The sequence below is a fragment of the Taudactylus pleione genome, unplaced genomic scaffold (genome assembly GCF_031769625.1).
Source record: "Taudactylus pleione unplaced genomic scaffold, aTauple2 ptg000250l, whole genome shotgun sequence".
NCBI lineage: Eukaryota > Metazoa > Chordata > Amphibia > Anura > Myobatrachidae > Taudactylus > Taudactylus pleione.
The window spans coordinates 9,188,164-9,211,652 of NW_028284652.1; the positions used below are offsets into that span (position 1 = coordinate 9,188,164).

A 23,489-nucleotide genomic window follows, 5' to 3' on the forward strand; every position below is an offset into this window, starting at 1 on the left:
TGGCTGGCTCTTCTGGGAGAGTAGGCAGGTATAACCTTAAACTTGTATGTGAATCTTGCGTGTTTTGCACTGAGCATGCTCCAGAACCAAATGTACTCAAGTACAGGAGTCGCGGAGATGTACACATCTCAGTTGACTGATGATGCGGAATGGGCTGTAATGGGGCATTATCATGTAGGCAAAGTTTAATGAGGGGATGCTGACGCAACTGCAGCTTATGCAGAGATGGACCGAAGCATAAATATGTCTGTTTACAGGCATATCATTTTCACCAAGTATAGCCTATTGTAGAGGAACACTGGTGATGATGACGATGAGTATGGATAGGGAGTGAGTGCACCACAGAGACGCTTTCAACTCTACATTCAGCAGAATATACTCCTTTTCTTCCATGCATGCAGGGCAGGAACACCTATAGCTGACGTACGTGCAAGGCCTGATTAATACCCCTTTCAGACATACAACCCGGGAAATTTCCTGCTCAGACCCGGGAATTTCTCCTGTGCAAATTCCCGGGTATTTGGTCGAGACCCCCCCTTTCACACTACAGTGTCTACCCGGGAAATTCCCAGGTAGACCCCTTTCAGACAAGAGCAGGGTTTTTCTGCTTACCTGCCTCCTCTCTGCCATCTGCTCCTCCCAGCCAAAAGCCGGCCAATCGTAATGCAGTTTTTTTTTTTTTTTTTTTTATTATAATTTTTTAACATTTATTTTAATTCCCTGGTGGTCCAGCGGGAGTGCGGGCGGCCCCCTGTGGCACAGCCAGCCGGTGCTGTGGGTGGTGAGCAGCAGCGCTGAGCGTCCTATAGGACGCTTTGCGCTGTCAGCTCAAACAAAGCAGCAGCGCTGAGCGTCCTACAGGACGCTCTGCGCTGTCAGCTCAAAGTAGCAGCGCTGAGCGTCCTATAGGACGCTCTGCGCTGTCAGCTACATGTCAAAGCTGCTTGATGCTGCCCGGGAGTAGTAAATTCCCGGGTAGCACCTTTAAGTCCTGGGAAAACCCCTGGTCGATTGCAGGGGCGGCTACCCGGGAACGTGTTCCCGGGTAGGTACCTTTCACACAGACATGAGACCCGGGAATTTTGGCCGAGGCAGGCCAAAATCCCGGGAATCTCAGTATGTCTGAAAGGGGTATAAGTTATCTGGCCGCTGTAGACCAATGCACTTGTAACACCCCCTCCCCGCATCAAATCCCACATGACATGCCTCCTCCTGCTCTGTGTCAGACAACCCATATTATACTGTCTACCCCCTGCCCACGTCATAGTATATCTCCCTGCATCTCTAACCACCACCAAAACCGTTGTCAAAGGGCACTGAGCTCTTTTAGTCAATTAACAACAAGTGTGATGGTCACTGTGCAGTTGTACAGTCAGATGGATGGGTGGGGGGGTACGTTTTCAGACCTACTTTCAGTAGAGGTAATGGGAGAAATATCCCAGCATCACCACAAATGCCTCCTTGGACGGTGACAATGACACATGCCCTTAATGTTCAAGTTGCCCACTACAATAGGATATGGTGACAACAATGCAGACTTTACCATTATCCAGAATCTTAAGTACTTAAGCTCTAATATGCCTACAGGACACTGTGACTGACAGGTGCCCGCCTGTCTCCTGGCACCCTAGTCTGCAGCCTGAATAGCCTAATGATTGATCAGACACTGTTCTTGATTCTTGCATCGGCCCCAGGCTTGGACTGTGTTCATGGTGGTGTACCTAGTGTACTTGTACATAGGAGTATTGTATACAGGGTGTCACTGGTTCCTAGTAATATTAATGAGGGTTATACATACTTTACAGCTAATTTATTTGCTGTTGCATCTTACACTCACTGAAGTATATCTGGCTCTCTTGTCTATTCAGTTATTGGGGATACTTTATTTCAGACCAGCTTTATAGCAGATATGTATCTCTCTGACAAGTAGCTGCCTTTTTGTAACCATCAAGGATTTGTACGCCTCAGATATTTTTCTCTCACACCTCAGTCATTATGTCACAGGCACACTTCCTCCCCCTCAATCTTGTTCACACTGTGGTACTAGAAGACTAACACTAGTCACAACACAGTGCGAGTCTCCCTCCTCTTTCCTCTGCCTGTCACATTTTCTCTGTTTACCTTCTTCCTCTCTCTTATGGATAAATGTCTGTTCCTCAGTGCCAGGTGATCTGCTTTATCGTGTGAGCACCCAGTGCTCTCTCTATAGCCAAAGGGCAGCACTGGCTCTACATTTCTTCTCTACAAGAAACCATTCACCAAGAGCAATTATTCAACCTGTTCTTTGTCATTATGTCTAATAATAAAACGTAGTGATACAAGTGTGACAGGAACTTGCAAGTTGGGGCCTGCGGAACAGGAAAAGAAATAAGCACCAAGCTTTGAAAGGGGCCATAGAGAATGAGAGAAGGCAAATGAGAGTGACATACTTTATAATGGGTTTAACTAAAGTGGCAATAGGGCCTGATTCAGTGGTGTACGCTCAGCAATAACAGGTGCTACTCCGAACTTATTCTAATGCTGCAGCTGATGGGCTGTTTAATGAGACTGCTATCGGCTGTAGCTCTGTGCGCATCATGGCGGATTAAACGCGCACCTTCAAGGTGACATCAGCCATACCATTGGACGTCTGCGGTTGCTCAGAATGTTAGATGGTCTTTTGCTGCTGGTGTCGGTGGAGCTGCGTCTCAGACGCAGTCCCTGACTCTAGTACGCCCTCAACACACCCACCGACTCGAGCCAATGCCCAGGAACACCTATCACACCCTGCATGGATGTCCTTGCAGTTTCAATGTGCATCTGATGGCAAAACCACCGGGACGCATGCGCAGTACGTCCCGGACACACACGCTTTAATAATACATCAGGCGCTTGCGTCCGATATTTACTTGCGTCCACCTCTGAATCGGCCCATAGATCAGAGGTTGGAGATGTTTTCCATTTTAGTACATGGAGTTACGGTGTGATGGATAAGGATATTAGTTAGCAGCCCAAATACTGTTATTGTTTGAAGACCTGCTTTAGGCAATTCTATTATTTTATATTTTAATTATCAGTTTGCATTTGCCTAATGTACACAAATCTGTAAGCTCCAATGGAGAAGGGACTCGTGAATGTTTAAGTATTCTCTGTAAAGCAATGCGAAATATGGTGGTGCTACATAAATAATGGCTTTATCGATGTATAAAATATTTTTCTTAAAGTACTTCACCTAGTTTCTATGATGATGCTGGTGAAGCTGTATGTAGAACTCATTTATATACATATACACTGTATATGAATGTTAATAATAATATTATTAATAATAATAATGAAAATTATGATGATTATAATTATTGGTGCAGATTTCAATCATTGCCTTTTTTTTTTTCTCCTATATAATTTTATTGTTGGCTCCCATAGCTATTATTATTATTATTATTATTATTATTATTATTATTATTATTATTATTATTCCTGTTATCTTATTGAATGAGATTAGGTTTAATAAGGCTTGGAGAGAGAGAAAATTGGAGATAAATATCAACCACCAATCAGCTCATAACTGTCACTGTACAGGCTGTGGGGCCTATTCATCAACACTAAAATAACGTTTTTAAGGACATTTTCCTTAAATAATGTTATTTTGGTATTCATGTAGCCACTTAGCACTTAGTATCCTTGCTAAGTTCCCCTGCATTAATTTCCACACTCCCCATACATTAGTATGGGGATGTGGAAATTGTGGTATTCATCAAATTTTGATGCAGTTACTATTCGCCACTGTGAGGTGGCGAATAGCAGGTGAAACTTACCTGTATCCGCGTGTGCAGGTCCCCCGACAAGTCCCTCCGGCGCTCTGCTCCGTCCTCAGGCTCCGGAGGCTGGTCGGACATGTGTGCTCCCCAGCAGAGCACAAGAAAGTTTAGACAAAAAAAAAAAAAGTTTTTTTTTTTTTTTTTCTAATTTGTCATGTGGTCTGCTGGGAAACCACATGACAGACAAGCAGGACGGAGCCGGAGGCTGCTGCGCGGACAGGTAAGTCTGGGGTGGGGAGGTGAGCAGAAGATGGAAGTGGGTGGGGGGGTCCACAAACTTAACGCATCTGTAGGCAGTGCTGCGCATGCGCTGGTTTTACAGATGTAACAGCGCATGCGCAGCACTGTTTCCAGATGCGATAAGGTAGTGTAGGCAGGGAAAAGTATCTATTTCCCGAAAAGCTGTCATCGCAAAAATGACAGCTTTTTGGAATAGATACTTATGGAGAGGTGGAATGATGTATTCCACCTAGAATTAGCTAGAACTCCATGAGAGTTCTAAAGCTAATTATCTCCAGAGAATTTTTAGGTTTAATGAATAGGCCCCTGTGTTTGAAATATGACAGTTACGAGCTGATTGCTATTTATCTCCAATTTGATCTCTCTCCAAGCTTTATTAAATCTCATAATCCTCTCACAGTGCAGTCACATGTGGGTGTGGCCTAACACCATGAAATATGCGTGGACATTTAGGGCAAGGCAGGATCTCATTAGAAAGTCAGAGAGCATAAACATTTGTCTCATATATACATTGTTTGTGTGTCATATCCTCCCCTCCTTGCAATGCCTATTCGAGAACATTTGGTATGGTAAAAGACCTGTTTTTCAAACTCCAAGAAGCATTCAATAGTTTTATACTATTTTTTTTTCTTTAGATTTTTAATACATTTCCACTTTTATTTATTAAATTTTCACTAAGTGCACATACACAAGCTGTCTTGATGGCGCACAGGTACATATATCGGCAGAGATAGCCTGGATGAAGAATTAAATTAATTACCGCTCTAGACTGGATTTTATTAATAAATAGCAGCAATAATTACAATAGAAATATCCTCATTTTCAAAGCTTGTACATAAAGAGCCCCCTAATGGTGCGTACACACGGTATGACTTTCCTGAGCGATATGAACGATAGCTCTATAGTTAATTTTTTTTGCGTTCCCGCATGCACGATAACGATGTCTATAGTCGACCGTACATGCAGGCCAACTTGCACGATTTTGTAAAGATTTGCCTGTAAAAAGATAGCTTCACAGAAATATCTATCATATGGCCCGTACACACGGGTCGATCAGACAATGATCAGATATCGTTGTCTGATCGTCCTGCATGTGCTGGATGTTCGAATTCGAACATCCAGCAACATGCACCAACCCCCTAATGACTTAACAATCGCGGGTCCCTAGAACAAACAGGCTAACCTGGTCGATATCGACAAGGTTTGCCTGCAATGACGGGCGATGGTTGATATCAACTATCCGTGTCGGCGCATCATCCATCGTTTGGTCGTCAGAGGGGTTGAAAAAAAAGAACGATATAAACGATCTAACGATATCTTTACCGTTTATATCGTTCTTTTAAGTTGGACCGTGTGTATGCACTAATAGATATCTATCATAGATATCGATCGGTGTGTACAACCAAAATTATTTGCCCTGCACTACAGAAAGTTGGAGGGAAATCTATCAGCGATATCTATGGTTGTTCAAGTCATACCGTGTGTGTGCACCAATAGGGATGAGACCAACTAAAGCAGCATTCAGGAGAGCAGGCATAGCAATAAGTTATTACAAAAAAACTAATGTTGTTGCTGCAATACTTACAGTAACTAGTAGTTTGTTCCTTTTTGGCAGATGTAATAATTTAATTGCAAATATCTGTATTTATAGTGTATACTGAAAATACATTTATAAGAGGTTACAGGCCCTTTAGGTGCCAACTCCCACCTTTGAAATACTGCCAGGATAAACCCATGACACTGCCAAATCTCTCATCTACCCTCTCATTGTCTCATGCCTTGACTGCTGCTCCTGTTCGGCTCCCTACTTTTAATCCATCCTCAAAGCTGCAGCAAGACTTAATTTTCACTTTCAACCTCTACACTTTCTCCTCCATACTTTCACCTCCCCCTCTTCCAATCTTTATCTCTTCCCTACAGAATCCAATTTCAGGAACTCCCGCCTCACCTACAGAGCTCTCAGCCGTACCTTCATTCCGATAGGAGCCAAAGATGGACGCCTGCTCCCTCCCACTGTAACCTATGTAGTGCGCCCAAGATGACTGCTTCGCGTGGTACTTTCATGGGTGGGATGAGCAATCTGCGCAATTGATTATTCTGTGGGCGTCATGTAACTTGCTCTTGGCATTTCATACTTTGTATTTCAACTTTCATTCACTCGCAGTAACCAATGGAATGAACTGCCTCCTTTGTAAGGTGATATTTGTAAATAAACAGTATTATTATTATTATTATTATTATTATTATACATTTCTGCTGACCAGCACAGCAACTCCCCACTGCTATCCACATTTTGAAAAAAATCTATTTTTAACAGTTTTTATATATTTCTTATTTCTTACAAAGTGAAACTGAAAGCTCAAGTGCCACCTGTAAGACTTCTACAATGTTATTATTTGCCTCCAAAGTTTAAATGCTTCATATCAACCCACCCATTCATCAAAGCCTACCAGTCCCCACCTTGACTCAAGCTGGTCCAACCTGCTTTTGCCCACATTCTCACTCCACGTCAACACCCCCTTGTCTCATCCTTGCCCTTCCCCATTAGATTGCAAGCTCTCGGTCTCTCCTTCAGCGTTCATGTCAATTCCCCCTTTGTTTACAGATGAATTTTTGTATAGTGCCTCTTACTGTACATGTTCTGTATAACACTTTTTAGGTATATACCTTGCCTGTTATGTCTTATGTACAGTATTATGATCCATTTCTAGTTTATGTTTTTTTGTTTGTTTTAAGCTTCTTGAATTGTATTGTGCCTTTGCTTGTTCTGTATCTTGCCTGTTGATACTCTATGCTCTATCTCTTAAATGTACGGCGCTGTGGAAATTTTGTATAAATAAACAATAATAATATAAAATAAGAGATTTAACAGTGAAAGTCCTCAAATGGAAGTGGAAGAGCACAACCGCTATCTTTGCAGGACTTGTATATACTGTACTTCCAAATGTAGTTATGGTAATGTGCTGGATGGCACAAGAAGCAAACACAATGCTGACTAAATATACCACAGACGCTCTCTTTTTGTAGTCATAGTGTTTTCTGTAAATATCTTCTCTACCACAAACATACACCAGTAAACTTGGCATTGTGTATTTATATTGCAGAAGGAAACCACAATCCAAAGATACACATTCAAATTGAATAAATATACCATTGTATGGAGAGGAAGAGACCAGCTAAGCTAGAAATTCAGAGCATGAAAAAAAGCATAATAATACTGCTGCAGAATGTACAGTGCTATACTTCTTCATGACCAATAAAATTATATTGAAAGAGATAAAAATATAATTTTAATAAAATAAAAGGTACTTGTGTACTTTACGGACTCATTGCAGAGAGAACCTAATGAATGTTTTAAATGGTACTAAGTACCGAAAGTTGTCCCCACCTAAAGAAAAAAGTTGTGCACTCGCCACGCTTCGGGCTGTAGGACACTTGGGTTCTCTCTGCAATGAGTCCGTAAAGTACACAAGTACCAAACAAAAAATATGAATAACATTACCTGAGCTACTCTGCCATGTTCCTCCCAGTGTGGGGGTCTAATGAGGCTGATGGTGGATGGAATGGGAGCATTCTCTCTCCATGACCCAGCAATGTTACAATCAGTCTAATGGAAGAAGCTGCAGTGCCTGTAATGTGATCTGGATTAGGTGCTAATAATTCACCCAACTGTTCAATTAATCTATATTGAAATAGAAGACTTAAAGGGGTTTTCCACTCTTATTTACAAAATCCTCTCCCTTTCCAGTGATAGTACTTTGGTGGAGGTCTCTACCTTGGGATTTCTATCATTCTCTGGCCCAGATTCAATAGACCGCAGGTTCCATTAACGTGGGTTACCGCAGATACAAAATCTGCAGCCACAACTTTTTGCTATTCAGTTATCAAATCTGTGTTAATGTGGGTATCAATGGGAGTTAGCGCGGCTTTTAGTTCACAGTCCCTGAGTAGGTGAAAAGTAGGGAAGAATCTTTGTGGTATGGTAAGAATGTCAGGAATCAGTGCAGAACCTCGGCCGCCCCCCTTCCCAATGAATAATCATGCACTTAGTGTTATTTAAATAGGTTCAATTATGTCAGACATGTAATTTGGGATGGTTTTGAACTTGTCTATGGAAGTTACAAGTGTTTTTTTTTTTTTTTTTTAATTTGCTTAAAAACAAATTTCACATTACATACATTTTTCTGTACCCCAAAATAATCTAGAGGCTTTAACCTGGTGAAAAACACTTGTTTTACTATCATTTTCTCAATGTTTAGAAAAAAGGTAAAAATCATCTAGTTTATACCTTTTAAGAACCTCAAATACTTTGCTTATGGCTGCTAGTAGACCTCTATATGGTTATCCAATCATATTTGCCACTTTTCTGGGGTTCAGGGTGTTTTCCCCACTGTAGTATTACTGCATTGGTGCACGATATTGGAGACAAACGTTTGCTAGTGTAGGCACTAATCAGAGATCTAATCTGGAACAGTGCTGCTGTCTAAAAGAAAGGGATGTCCAGTTTCCCAAAAATATAGAAAAAAAGACAAGTATAGGTTGCGCATATGTACCCAAACAAATGATGGTCTCAAGTGTGCTCGTAGATAAAAAAAAAAAGATTGTAGATAAAGGTAAAAAAATAAAATACATTTAATGTAGATAAATGTAAAAAAAAAAACCCACACAATTACATAAGCACAGTACAGCATAAAAACAATGGGGAGGGGAGCGAAGCAATAAAAAATATATTTATAGAGGGTAAATAAAGGCACTGCTGTTGCTAAAAAGTCAATAGATTGACCAGTTCTTTGACACCACAAGTAATGAAGACATAAGTCAGTTCAATTCAAATCAACATTTTAATGTCCATTGGTAAATGGATTCAATTTGTAAAGTCAAAGGAGTATAAATTATGCCCGTATTAACCAGGTATAAGTTGCTTGTGCACAGGCTGATTTGTAGGTAAGAGTTACCTTGTTGGGACAGTAGCTCTTGGACTCCATGTCCCAGAGCTAGCTTGACATCCTGACACTAGAAAGGAGCATATACTGGCTATTCGTGGTAGTGAGTCTGGTGGTGATGCTCCGTCAGAGATAAGTTCTCTTGTCTTTGTATGGTCTGCTCTGGAGAGCAATATGTGGCGGCCGCTTGTGGAGCTGCTTCCTCACAGGATAGTGACATAGGTAGGGGATGCACGATAAGCATTTTTTTAATTGAATAGCATGGGTCGCGAGGGTGCACATGCTGAAAATACGACATGCGCATTAAGTTAACCTGTAGGTAATTGAATCCCCCCCCTCTGTGTATATCAGCATTTAAGGTCTCTCAGTTACTTTAAAACCATACTATTAGGATTAAATCTAGATCCTTAGGGGTAGATGTACTAAGCCTTGGAGAAAGATAAAGTGTAGAGAAATAATGTACCAACCAATCAGCTCCTAACTGTCATTTTTCAAACACACTGTGATGTACTAAGCTTTGAAAAATGATAAACTGGAGAGTGATAAACCACCAGCCAATCAGCTCCCAACTGTCATTTTTCAAACACAGCCTGTGACATGACAGTTAGGAGCTGATTGGTTTTATCACTCTCTAGTTTATCATTTTTCAGAGCTTAGTACATCTCCCCTACAGGCCCAGATTTATTAGCTTGTTATCACTTGTTACTAATCTTAAATGGTGCTCTAACCAATCAGCTCCTAACTGTCATGTGTCAGAATGATCCTCTTATTCCCTTGACATGCTAAAAACAGTGAGCGTTCAGGACTGTACTGTGATGTTACCGTAAGGCAGCTGATATGCTAGGAGACTCCAGCTTGTTCCATTCACTGGCCCTGATTGATCATTGTGCCTGCAGGAGGACATGTATAAACAATGCTACCTTTGATTTCTTCCGCTTTGTGAGTGCAACATGTTTTTATGGTTTTATTAAATGAAGCTGTTTGATTTGCACCACAGGTAATGTGCTTCTCTCTATTTATTGTGGAGAACTATTTTAACTGTGTGCAGCAGCTCACAGTGACTGTAGAAGGAAGCGCTCAGTAATGTATGTACTGTATGTATGACCAGGGCTGTAACTAGGGTAGTGCGACCAGTGCCATGGCACAGGGCATCGCGGGGCAGGGGGCGCTGTTTGGGCCTGTCAATTTTCCTGTTTATTGTCATTGTCACTTGTAGCTTCCTCTTCTCTTATCCCCAGCATCTCCTGGCCTCCCCTATCTCTTCGCTGGCCCTTCCCCATGACGCCATGGCCCTTTTTCAGGTCCACTATCTTATGTCCCTATTTAAAAAAATATGGGTGGGGGGGCAATGCTCTCTCTGGCACAGGGCAACAAATAGTCTAGTTACGGCGCTGTGTATGACCGTAGCAATTTCTTTCTTTTTTTTTTCTGGAGCTTCCTGGATACAGGGACATTTGATAACAGGTCTCATACATTTATAAGGTTTATGAGAACTAGCACTTATCCGCACCATAATAAAATATAATTATAGTTGTTGATAGATAGTTTTAGCTGATTGGAAAATGGCAAATGTATTATCTCTCAATCCCCAAAAAGTCCGTAGGGAATAAGATGGATTCTAGGTCTGTGAGTCTAACATTGATAGTAGGGAAAGTAATGGAAACAAATGGATGACTATTTAATGTCAAACAAATGATTAGGGCAATGGCTGCATGGATTTGATGCTGGGGCATACTGTCTTACTTTTATAACCTACCTACCAGGAGTTCCGGGAGAGGATGCAGGTGGCAGAGAGTGGGGAAATGTAAATCATATCACCATGACCCCTCCCCCACTGCACAATGATGATAATTGTGGCATCACAGTCTGGGCAGTAATACAATAATAATGTGATCATAGATGTAATGTGTGGCCATTCATAAAGATAGAGGGCAACCAATGTGGACCCTGATGTGTATCAAATTGCCAATCACTGATCTACACTTTATATGTCTGGAAGTAATTTCTTCAAAAAGACATTTATAAAATAAAGGGCTACTAGCATGTCGCATGGACTGTGTAACACAACTTACCAAGAAGTGTGTACAGCTTAGAGGAGATAAGGGGCTGCGGGGATATGATACATACATTGGGGTATTAATAGAAGTCGGGAACACAGTATTTTCAAAACAAATGATTTCTAGAATAAAGGGACACACATCAACATTGAAGAAGGATAAAGTAAAATAATAAATACTGTGACACAGTTAGGTTAGGGGGTCCTTCTCCTGGGTAGAGGACTCCTTCCTTACACACACACACACAGCAGCAGGGAAGCAGCACACCAGTCTGGATGCAAGTACAAGCTGGTCGGCGCCAGTCTTTATTATACAATGTCAGAAATAACACAAAGAAAACATAAACGTAAATCCTAGCCCTGTCGGGGCACTAACTTCACAGGTAGTTCCCTCACTACCAGAACCTGGCAGGGCCTAATGCCCTCGCCAGCAACAAAGCACAGCACAGTACTCACAGATAGGTTTTCCAAGTGTCTCTGAGCAAACTCCCTGTCTGCTCTCCCAGGTGAGACAATCAGCCCTCAACACACTAGGCTTATATTGGCCACTCTCGGGTGGAAAACTAACAAGCCTGATACCAGGCTGCGAGAACCAAAACCTGGAGTGGCCGTGGGTGGAGCCCTCCCTCTCCTCTCACCCACAACCCCCAGGTCCCAAACCGGCTTTTCAAAAAGCCGAAACTCAAGCCTGCTACACTGCAGACTTTCTCCTGGGGATTTTAAACACATAGGACAGGAATCTGGGATAAATGTCCCTGCCACAGACCACTTTACCAGTGATTCTATCACATATCCCCCCCCTTTGTTTCGACCTATGGGGCGGAACAACTGAAGCATCCAAACAATGAACGCGTGACAACGCGTCTGCTTTAAACCACAGGCCCCCTGGCCTGTGTTCCACCGAAAATTTAAAAGTTTGTAACGCCCACTTTATGGCCAACGCCTCCTTCTCCACTGTAGCACCGGGTAGGCATCGAATTTTGAAACACTGTTCAACTTTCGGAAGTCATTGCAGAAACGCACACTCCCGTCGGGCTTTGGAATCAACCCAATGGGACTTGACCATTCACTATGTGATACTTCAATAACCCCTAACTCTAGCATATTTTTAATTTCTTTCGACACCGATGCTCTTGGTGCTTCTGGTAACCTATAGGGCTTTAGATTAACTTTAACCCCTGGGTCAGTGATGATGTCATGTTTAACGACCGAGGTTTTCCCAGGTACGTCAGAGAACAGCACCCTATTTCTAACCAGAAACTCCTTGACCTCTCGTTGTTGAATTGCCGACAGGGTTTTTGCCACTGTCACTTCGGGAACTAAGGGCCCTGGATTTACTGGAGGGGCTCGGACGGCCGACGGTACCGTTCTATCTTTCCAGGGCTTTAATAGATTTATATGGTATACCTGTTCCAGATTTCTTTTCCCCGGCTGGTAAACTTTGTAATTGACCTGTCCCACTCTTTCTAAGATTTCAAAGGGGCCTTGCCATTTAGCCAAAAGTTTATTTTCCACAGTGGGAACCAACACTAACACTCTGTCCCCAGGAGCAAAGCTGCGTAACCGAGCATTGCGGTTGTATACCCTCTGCTGTGCCTGTTGAGCCTGTTTCAGGTGCTCTCTCACTATTGGCACCTCTACAATAGGCAATGGAACTAGTGGACCCTTAAAACATGGTCTGGGAGCATGATACTGACACTCAGGGCAGGATGCGCAAAAGTCAGATACCTCTCTTCTGACGTCTAAATCAGGCAGACGATCAACTGGCCCAACAACACTTCCCACCTCAATGGGAGGCACATCAGTTGGCGGGCCACCGTCACGCTCCGCATTCTCTAGTTCGCCAATCATAGTAGAAAAAGGGAATAACTCTGACTCAGAAGAAACTCCCTCCTCCACTATATCGACAACCTTCTCAAGTGGACCGGGGTTGTTCACTTCTGGAACAAAACGGCTTTCCCACAATTTCCAGAAGTGAGCAAAGTCTCTCCCCAATATTGCATCGTACATCAGACCAGGCACCAAACCCACAGAAACTATAGCAGAGCCACATGGTGTCTCGATGTTCACCTCGGCAGTAACATAATATCGATTATCCCCATGTATGCAGGTCACATCAACAGTTTTCCCCTTATGCCTCAAATGGTTCACCAGCTCAGCTTTTAGAAGTGTCACCAAGCTACCAGAGTCTAACAGTGCCTCTACTCGGTTGCCATCTACAGTGAGTACACACATGTGCTTATCAGTCTCAGCCTGCCGGTCAGCCGTACAGGCTGTCTGTGCAAAGAAAGACCCCCTGCGGTAGACATGAGCAGTATCACATTGCATAGGTTCAGTTGTAAGTGAACAATTAGCGGAAATATGGCCGAAGTCGCCACACTGGAAACACTGAATCATATTAATGTCTAGTCGTTTACGGGGCAAGAACCTTCCTGGCCTGGCAGGCCTGTCTCCAGGTTCTACACCCTCAGTCTTAGGTACATCCCACCGCCCAGCACCCTTCTCCCCTGGAACAGTCTTACCAGTGTCTGTGGGAGTTCGCCGGTGCGCCATCGGGGCTTGGTGGGGCATACTCCTCAGCTCCTCAGCCGCCACGTACCTCTCCACCAGCTCGACCAACTGGTCCGCGGACTTAGGGTCTGCATGGCTCACCCACTTGCGCAGAGTCGCAGGTAACGATCGCAGGTACCGGTCCATCATGACCCTTTCCACGATCTGTGGTCCCGTCAGCGTCTCGGGCTGTAGCCATTTTGAGGACAGATGGACGAGGTCATGCATCTGTGAACGTGGAGGCTTGTCCATATGGAACTCCCAGCGGTGGACCCGTTGGGCACGAACAAAGGTGGTGACTCCCAAGCGAGTTAGGATCTCCTGTTTTAGTTTTTTATAGTCCTTGGCATCAGCCAGGCATAAGTCGAAATAGGCCTTTTGTGGCTCCCCAGACAAAAAAGGTGCCACCAGACTTGCCCACTGCTCCTGGGGCCAACTCTCCCTTTCAGCCGTTCTTTCAAATGCGGCGAGATAGGCCTCCACATCATCGCCCGAAGTAATCTTTTGGAGGAAGTGACTGGCTCGTACGGAGTGAGTGGTGGTGGGAGGACCAGTAGTAACATCTCTGGGCCGGGCGACCAGGTGCTGTACCACCTCTCTTATGGCCTGGCTGTTTTCCGCGATGGCGACCTGTTGTTGCCTCTGGGCTGTCTCCAAGGCCAACAGTTGCACCCTGGTGGATTCCTGCTGAGCCCTGGTAGATTCCTGCTGAGCTGCTGTAGCTTCCTGCTGAGCTGCTGTAGATTCCTCCTGAAGTTGGTTCGTCTCCTGCTGTAGTTTGTTCGTCTCCTGCTGAGCTCCTGGAGCTTGGAGCAAGGCCTTAATAATTTCCTCCATTTTGTTCTGGGGTGTAGGTTGGAAGCTGAACCTTGCCTCTCTGAGCATTGGCTGACGCCTCCTCTATGGGACTTCAAGGACACAGTGTTATTTCCACACTCACAAATTGGGTGTCTGTCCCTTTAATTTTTAAACGGAAAGTTTTCCTCTTGCTGCAACTTCAGTGTGTGTGGGTGCCCGCATTCTCCACCATATTGTGACACAGTTAGGTTAGGGGGTCCCTCTCCTGGGTAGAGGACTCCTTCCTTACACACACACACAGCAGCAGGGAAGCAGCACACCAGTCTGGATGCAAGTACAAGCTGGTCGGCGCCAGTCTTTATTGTACAATGTCAGAAATAACACAAAGAAAACATAAACGTAAATCCTAGCCCTGTCGCGGCACTAACTTCACAGGTAGTTCCCTCACTACCAGAACCTGGCAGGGCCTAATGCCCTCGCCGGCAACAAAGCACAGCACAGTACTCACAGATAGGTTTTCCAAGTGTCTCTGAGCAAACTCCCTGTCTGCTCTCCCAGGTGAGACAATCAGCCCTCAACACACTAGGCTTATATTGGCCACTCTCAGGTGGAAAACTAACAAGCCTGATACCAGGCTGCGAGAACCAAAACCTGGAGTGGCCGTGGGTGGAGCCCTCCCTCTCCTCTCACCCACAACCCCCAGGTCCCAAACCGGCTTTTCAAAAAGCCGAAACTCAAGCCTGCTACACTGCAGACTTTCTCCTGGGGATTTTAAACACATAGGACAGGAATCTGGGATAAATGTCCCTGCCACAGACCACTTTACCAGTGATCCTATCACAATACATACATGGGTAATACAGCTGAAATCAATGAACATATGACCTCATGAAGGGGTTGCAGGTCCCTTCCTCAGCAGAATTCTGCATTTCTAATGTTTCATAATAATGTTGCTTTAAACTCCTGAAACATGTTGCCCATGACTTGTGCTCTGTATGATGGGGTTTGCAATATTCCCATGACTTGTCTTCTGTATGATGGGGTGTGCAATATGCCCATGACTTGTGATCTGTATGATAGGGTGTGGAATATTCCCATGACTTGTGCTCTGTATAATGGGGTGTGGAATATGCCCATTACTTGTGATCTGTATGATGGCATGTGGAATATGCCCATGACTTGTGATCTGTATGATGGGGTGTGGAATATGCCCATGACTTGTGCTCTGTATGATGGGGTGTGGAATATGCCCATGACTTGTGCTCTGTATGATGGGGTGTGGAATATGCCCATGACTTGTGCTCTGTATGATGGGGTGTGGAATATGCCCATGACTTGTGCTCTGTATGATGGGATGTGGAATATTCCCATGACTTGTGATCTGTATGATGGGGTGTGGAATATGCCCATGACTTGTGCTCTGTATGATGGGGTGTGGAATATGCCCATGACTTGTGCTCTGTATGATGGGGTGTGGAATATGCCCATGACTTGTGCTCTGTATGATGGGGTGTGGAATATGCCCATGACTTGTGCTCTGTATAATGGGGTGTGGAATATGCCCATTACTTGTGATCTGTATGATGGCATGTGGAATATGCCCATGACTTGTGATCTGTATGATGGCATGTGGAATATGCCCATGACTTGTGCTCTGTATGATGGGGTGTGGAATATTCCCATGACTTGTGCTCTGTATGATGGGGTGTGCAATATTCCCATGACTTGTCTTCTGTATGATGGGGTGTGCAATATTCCCATGACTTGTGATCTGTATGATGGGGTGTGGAATATTCCCATGACATTTATAAAATAAAGGGCTACTAGCATGTCGCTTGGACTGTGTAACACAACTTACCAAGAAGTGTGTACAGCTTAGAGGAGATAAGGGGCTGCAGGGATATGATACATACATTGGAGTATTAATAAGAAGTCGGGAACACAGTATTTTCAAAACATAAATGATTTCTAGAATAAAGGGACACACATCAACATTGAAAAAGGATAAAGTAAAATAATAAATACATACATGGGTAATACAGCTGAAATCAATGAACATATGAGCTCATGGAAGGGGTTGCAGGTCCCTTCCTCAGCAGAATTCTGCATTCTAATGTTTCATAATAATGTTGCTTTAAACTCCAGAAACATGTTGCCCATGACTTGTGCTCTGTATGATGGGGTGTGCAATATTCCCATGACTTGTCTTCTGTATGATGGGGTGTGCAATATGCGCATGACTTGTGATCTGTATGATAGGGTGTGGAATATTCCCATGACTTGTGCTCTGTATGATGGGGTGTGGAATTTGCCCATGACTTGTGATCTGTATGATGGGGTGTGGAATATGCCCATGATTTGTGCTCTGTATGATGGGGTGTGGAATATGCCCATGACTTGTGCTCTGTATGATGGGGTGTGGAATATGCCCATGACTTGTGATCTGTATGATGGGGTGTGGAATATGCCCATGACTTGTGCTCTGTATGATGGGGTGTGCAATATTCCCATGACTCGTCTTCTGTATGATGGGGTGTGCAATATTCCAATGACTTGTGATCTGTATGATGGGGTGTGGAATATTCCCATGACTTGTGCTCTGTATGATGGGGTGTGGAATATGCCCATGACTTGTGCTCTGTATGATGGGGTGTGGAATATGCCCATGACTTGTGATCTGTATAATGGGGTGTGAATAACAATAATTTGGGATTTCTGTCACACTGACCCTCCATTTATTTCCGTCCTGCAGGAGCCCAGCAGTAAGTCCTTGGTGACCTTGTGTGTGGACAGCACTGGATGTTACCTGTACTGGACCTGTCCTAACATGGTGAGGAGAATGAGAATGTATTACCTTTGTAGAGAGAGTGGACAAAGCCTTCATATTGGGGAAGAAAATAGCATAATATCTAATGGAAGGTGATTGGAATGAGGACAAATTGACAGAGAAAGCACAGAAGTAGATATACATCTATAAAGAGCTCCAGCAACACAAGACTTGGTCTGTTTTCTTCCAGTACACTCAGTTATCTCATAATAACAGCTGTTCCCACACCATATCTTTTCTGCATATCACCCAGTGTGCTCTCTCATTGTGTCTCTCTCTCTCTCCCCTCCTTTCTCTCTCTCTCTCTTGTGTGTATACAGACTTGCATAGATCTTAGGATACATGCTGCTAACAAAACAGTAAGAATGCAGCCACGTCAACGTACGCTTTAAGATAGATACGTGAATCATGATCATCATCATCTTTATTGCCGCACTGCATTAGTGAACTTCAGTGATGGGGTGTAGTTCTTTCATAAGCTGCCCTGATTGGTTACTCAAACACTCTGCACATCACTTTGGTGTTATGTAACCACTAGTATTACTTACCCTCGCCTACATGCCACTGCTAAAATTCCCTCAACAACACTACCCCTTCATACATCTCCATTCTCATCTTGAAATACTCTCCCACATGCCCTCTTAGATCCAAACCAGTCTTCAAGTTATATAAATATATTTCTAATCTATTTCATCATCCCCAATGTATCTTTACACTAGGGCTAAAGTAGCTACAAAAAATTCACATTCAGCAGGTGTATCACAAGGTATTACTGAGCACAAGAGCTCATTCAGACCCTCTCGCTAAGACGCAAACGCTCGCTGCTGCCGATGGCATGCGTATGCATCGCAGTGCACATACCTTAGCGAACGTTCATAGTGCGTTTGCTCACTGCTCATAGACAGCCCAGCAGAGTGAGTGACAGAGGAAGCCGTTTGTTGGCGGAGACAGGGACTGGCCATTAAAAACGGGGGAGTGGAGGTGCAAACGCAGGCGTGCCTGAGCATCTAAACAGCATTTTAGAGGTGTGCATAATTATAAGCCAGCATCGTAGTACACGTCACCTGGCTTGTTTTTACACTGAAGTGCTCGCAGTGCTTTAGCAGGGTATGGTCAACCTCAAACGCTGCGGTCGCATCCGATGTTACCCGATGTTCCGATGGTTGCATACACTTCCTGGAGAAGACGTGCACAAGTGGGCATCTTAAGACAGGCTGGTGGGTGTCTGCATACACTATGTGATCGCTCTCTAAGAAATATTGGGCGTACTAATGCATTGCTGTGTGATAGCACTGCCTACGCAATTTGCATACACATCGCGCGAGTGATCGCATCTGGCGAGCGGCTCTGAATCAGCTCCACAGGCTGCATCTCCAGGGGAAAGACTACACTTGTCTGTGCAGGTCATTACTTCTAATAAGTTGCACTTCTTCAGCTGCAATGTCCTTGTCTGGGTATGGAAGCCGCAAGTGCACATATTCCATCTTGTTTTACCGCGCATGCACAGTGGAACTTTGCACCTGAGAGTTAGGGGTTTATGTACTAAGCCGTGGATGGAGATAAAGTACCAACCAATCAGCTCCTAACTGTCATTTTACAGGCTGTGTTTGAAAATTGACAGGAGCTGACTGGTTGGTTCTTTATCTCCATCCACTTTATCTCTATCCAATGTTTAGTACATTGACCCCTTAGATCAGTGTTTCCCAAACTTTTTAGAATCACGGCACCCTAGAGTATCAGCATTATTTTTCACGGCACCCCTAAGCCAAAAGTTTGTTAATGAGAAATGCAGAAATAAATGTAGTGAAGTAAATTGTGCTTACCTGCCATCCCTAGGTTTGGTTATAGTGGTGGACAGGTTTGTGCACATATTTAAATTGCATTGACCATAAACAATGTGATTTGGTGCTGGACCACCAACCTGAGGCACCCCTGCAAGTGTCCCGAGGCACCCCAGAGTGCTGCGGCGCACAGTTTGGGAACTACTGCCTTAGATCAGTGGTTCTCAAACTCGGTCCTCAGGACCCCACACAGGTCACGTTTTCCAGGTCACCCAGCAGGTGCACAGGTGTAGTCATTACTCACTGACACATTTTAAAAGATCCACTGGTGGAGATAATTATTTCCTTAGTGATTCTGTGCACTGTTTGGGGTCCTGAGGACCGAGTTTGAGAACCTGTGTGTTAGATTTATGCCAAACTCTATATCATGCAGAACGTTTCTCTCACCTTTTCCCATCTTTCACACTCTCCTCTTTCTTTCTTGCTGCCTAGTTTATCACACTGTTTCCTATGCACATGTTACTGCTCCCATTCTGCTTATTGCCTGAACTGTTTACATGCTCTGGTGTCTCCCTGATGCTACATTGTGTCCTTCCATCCTTCCACTCCTCCTTCCCTGTGTTTCTCATTATGTGCAGTCTCCACTCTGGTCATTCACTGTCCTCTGCTTGTTAGGTGATTTCACAAAACTATTCCACTCCCTGACGGCACTCCTTGTTCTGTAGCTTCTTACTCTGCAGTCCCTTCTGTTGTTCTTCTGTCCAACTACTTTTTTATACTCCTTGAACCTCTGACACATCTGGATATGTCCAGTTTGGCCCCTACCCTTCCTTCACATCTGGATACCGGATGTGTATGCTGCTCTCTCATTCATTTTCCCACGGCCTCACACACTCTGCTTACCTTTACTGTCCAACACTAATTCCCTGTACCCTCCATCCCACCCTCTGTCTTCCCTAACCATCCCCTTTCCTCCTGAGTTCCTCTCCTTCTTCTCCCTGTCTCTGTCTCCAGATGATAGACTCTGCGGAAGTCAGGAGGAGGAGGGGGGAAGCTTGTTTAAGTGTTTACATTTTTTATATTCTCTCTCTATCCCCCGCTCTGTTGAGATAAACGCCATCCGCCTAACCAGCCCTTCTGCGTGTGTAGACAAATAGTAAGACTCCAGTTTGTAAGCCTGTTTAAGCAAAACATGTCTATTAATACGTCTTTTTATAGGCATGCCTGGTGCATGTGTATGTATGTGTCATCCCTTCAGAGTTTATTTGGGAAACTTGTGTATTATAAAGTATAAGGCATCTCCAATTGTAAGTGATTACTTATAGTAGCCGTCACCGCAGAGCTAAAGGTGCCCACACACATACCGATGTCCTCACGATACGATTTTATGGCCAGTTTCCTCATGAACTTTCACGGGAGCTCCCTTGCCGTCGTGATCACGATTTGGAGTTAAAAATGTCCAATCTGACTAAAGATCTACCTTGCAGCCAATGCATTATATCCCAGATTGGCTAATCTGCCCTACAGCACGGCATATCAGAAGATGCGATGTACGACGAGCGGGGACGCGCATCGGCATCGTGATCAAGAGTATAAACTCACGATTTGTACTTTTTTGTTACCCGATTCGTCGTCACGATTCATCGAAATCAGCCAAATCCTGTAAAATGTCGCTATGTGTGTTGGCACCTTAAGTGATTCGCCTATGACTTTGTATTATCTTACCTCTATGGCAGCCTATCTGTTATTACTCAGTCTTGATTTATTATGTTTTTTCCCAATTGTAAAATGCAACGGCATATGTTGTCGCTATATAATAAATACATTTTCCTCCTCATGGCTTTCCTAAGTGACATCTTCTATCCTTTGTGTCCTTTTATTAAGCCTTCCAGCCTGCAAATCTGCCGCGAAGCTGAAAACTAACCATATACATTTTTCTCGTTATCATTCCAATATCAATAAGCTTGGTGGGAACAGGGATCTGCATCCATAATAAAATATAAATTGTGCATTCAATATATATGCTGTAAAAATAAATATTACAAAAGTGTAATATTTTTAGATGTTAGTCTGGTCCATTTTACACGTTCTAACTTGACTTTTTCATTTTGACAGCTATTTTCACATCACACTTCTTATATAAGAGTGTATATGGCTTCAATGTGCTGTAATCACGTTAGACATTAACTTTCATAAGTCTGTATCTGTCCACAACTGTATCTGTGTATCAATATGGGCACACATGTGGACAGATATGGTCATCTCACAGTTAGGTTGAATTACAGGATCATAGGGGGCTCAACTAGAGTAGTGAGCTGATGACTGCACACACAAACACAGAGCAGCTATCAGCTGAGAGGATAGTGATTGGGATGACTGTTTGTTGGGAGCTGTGTAAATTCTAGGCAGCTTGGTGGCGCACAGCCAGTCTAACCAACCTACTCACTGTGTGTCTGGCCAGTGTAACCTGTGCTGGACCTATCTAATGCCACAGCTCATTGGTTGCTGACATTTGCGCTGTCTTTAACATTTTAGTCATTAAGTCTTGTATTATAACTGTTGAGGTGGATTCCATGAATCAGTGACTATCAGTAGAATGAGTTGCTAACCTGGTCTAACCACTTTTGAATATGATACTTATGAATAAGTATAAGTAAACAGAAAATTGCACTATTATATACAACTATTCGTAACCAAAATATGCTATATACAAGATGTTTTTAATAATCTAGTTTTATACATTAGCTATGTATTAAAGAGGTACTTCTGTCATTTAATGCACAGAGAGCCTGATTCAGAGATGTACGCTAACCCGATGGTTAGCGTACATCTCCGATGGTGAGTGGTCTGCGCACTTGCTGAACGGGCCCTGCGATCTCGCCCGCAGACCCTCCCATGCCGCTGCATGATTGACACGCTGCAGCATTTGGGGGGAGGAGCTGTCCTCCTTTGTCAGAAAGGGGGGCGTGTTGCCCCCGTTCTCCATGGGGGACGAGGCCAGGGTCTACTCGGAGGCAGATTTCCTGGCCTCGCAACTGCCAGGACCTGGTCAGGCTGCGGTAAGCTTCAGCTACTGCAGCCTGGCTAAAGGGGGAACCATCGCAATCTCGTTTGCAGCGCTGGGTTCACAGGTGCAGCAAGGAGGTGCATGTTTCCTACAAACACCTCCTTCTGCATTAGCATTTTAGATGGACGGAATTGCACATCCGCTTGTGTGCGCTCTGCAATTCCGCCCATTTCTCTGAATCAGATCCACTGTAAGGATATCAACATTACATCAGATATGTCCTATGTATGAGATATGATATGTAACAGTAATCTTTCTCTCTGTGTCTTACTTATCCTTACAGGAAGTTGATATTCTAGATATCAGTTTTATAAGAGACACACGGACAGGGAAATATGCTAAAATACCGAAGGTAAGGGCAGTATCTCATTTAAGATAATACAACTGTGGTGTGAAAGAAAAGAGAATAAAATGTGAATTATTGTTAGGCTTATGTTCATGGTATTACTGTGGTATAAAAATATGGAAAAGCTGACCTGTTAAACATAAAGTATTTTCTTTCTTTTTTTTATGGCAATCACACATCTCTCCCAGAATCTAACATATCCCTTGTGACAATAAAATGAATGAGGACTTGTTACCTCTCTTTTGTTAATTACATGATATACGAAGCCTGTAGCTAACAAAAAGAGAGTGGGAGAGTAGCATGTCTTGGGCCATGAGCATGCGGAGTAACCTGACTAACATGCTAAACAGTTTTGCTAACATGCTAGTAACAGCCATCATGTGCCCCTGCTCCGGGCCAGTGTTGGCCTGGAACAGAAATACTTACTGAGCACATGTTCTACCTCATCCATTCTCCATTTCCCAAATGAACCAGGTTATGGGAGGGGAGAATGTAGTTTTTTTTTTTTTTTTTTGCTAAAACCTTAGAATGATTAATGAAAAGACTGGTCACAGGTTTAAAATGACAAAGAAGTTTATTATCCTGTATATGCATTTGATGCTGTATTTACTATTGTCCATTTATAAATGTGTTTTCAATTTGTGCTGTGCTTGTGATTGTGTGTGGCCACTTCTGCGCAGACTCCATTGCTCACCATGTTACTCAGAACACTGGAACATTGAAAGCAGGCAATATACCAAATCTGGGACTGGATGCAAATCAAGTAGAATTGCAAAATAATAAAAAGTTATTTATAAAAATGTATACTAAGCTGGGACGTGGAGGGTAAAGTAGTGGCAAGAATATATCTTGTGGAAAGGCGCAAATGACATCATTACACTGTGGAAGGCATTTAACACTGAGGGTATAAATGTGTAATTAGAGGGTTGTTTATTTGGCTAAATGTGATGGTACATAGGGTATGTATGTAATCTAGAAGTAAGTTTCAATAGATCTTTTGCTCCATCTGCTGCTCAACTGCAGTACTACTGCTAAGATTTTAGCTATGTTAATTAATAAAAGAAATCGTTTAGTTTGTGAATAT

General features: G+C 43.5%; 1 protein-coding gene across 4 annotated transcripts in view; it reads left to right on the plus strand.

Moving 5' to 3' along the window:
• The window catches only part of PLCB3 (phospholipase C beta 3), a 138,828-nt gene that overhangs the window by 62,686 nt on the left and 52,653 nt on the right, over window positions 1-23,489 (plus strand). For 3 of the 4 annotated variants that reach the window (XM_088480082.1, XM_088480081.1, XM_088480084.1), the window contains exons 2-3: window positions 17,137-17,214; window positions 22,343-22,411. In XM_088480082.1, the coding sequence (XP_088336208.1) occupies window positions 17,137-17,214; window positions 22,343-22,411 (147 nt within the window). Of the gene's footprint in view, window positions 1-6,197; window positions 6,234-17,136; window positions 17,215-22,342; window positions 22,412-23,489 lie in introns of those variants that run through there. The other variant, XM_088480083.1, reaches the window with a different exon arrangement.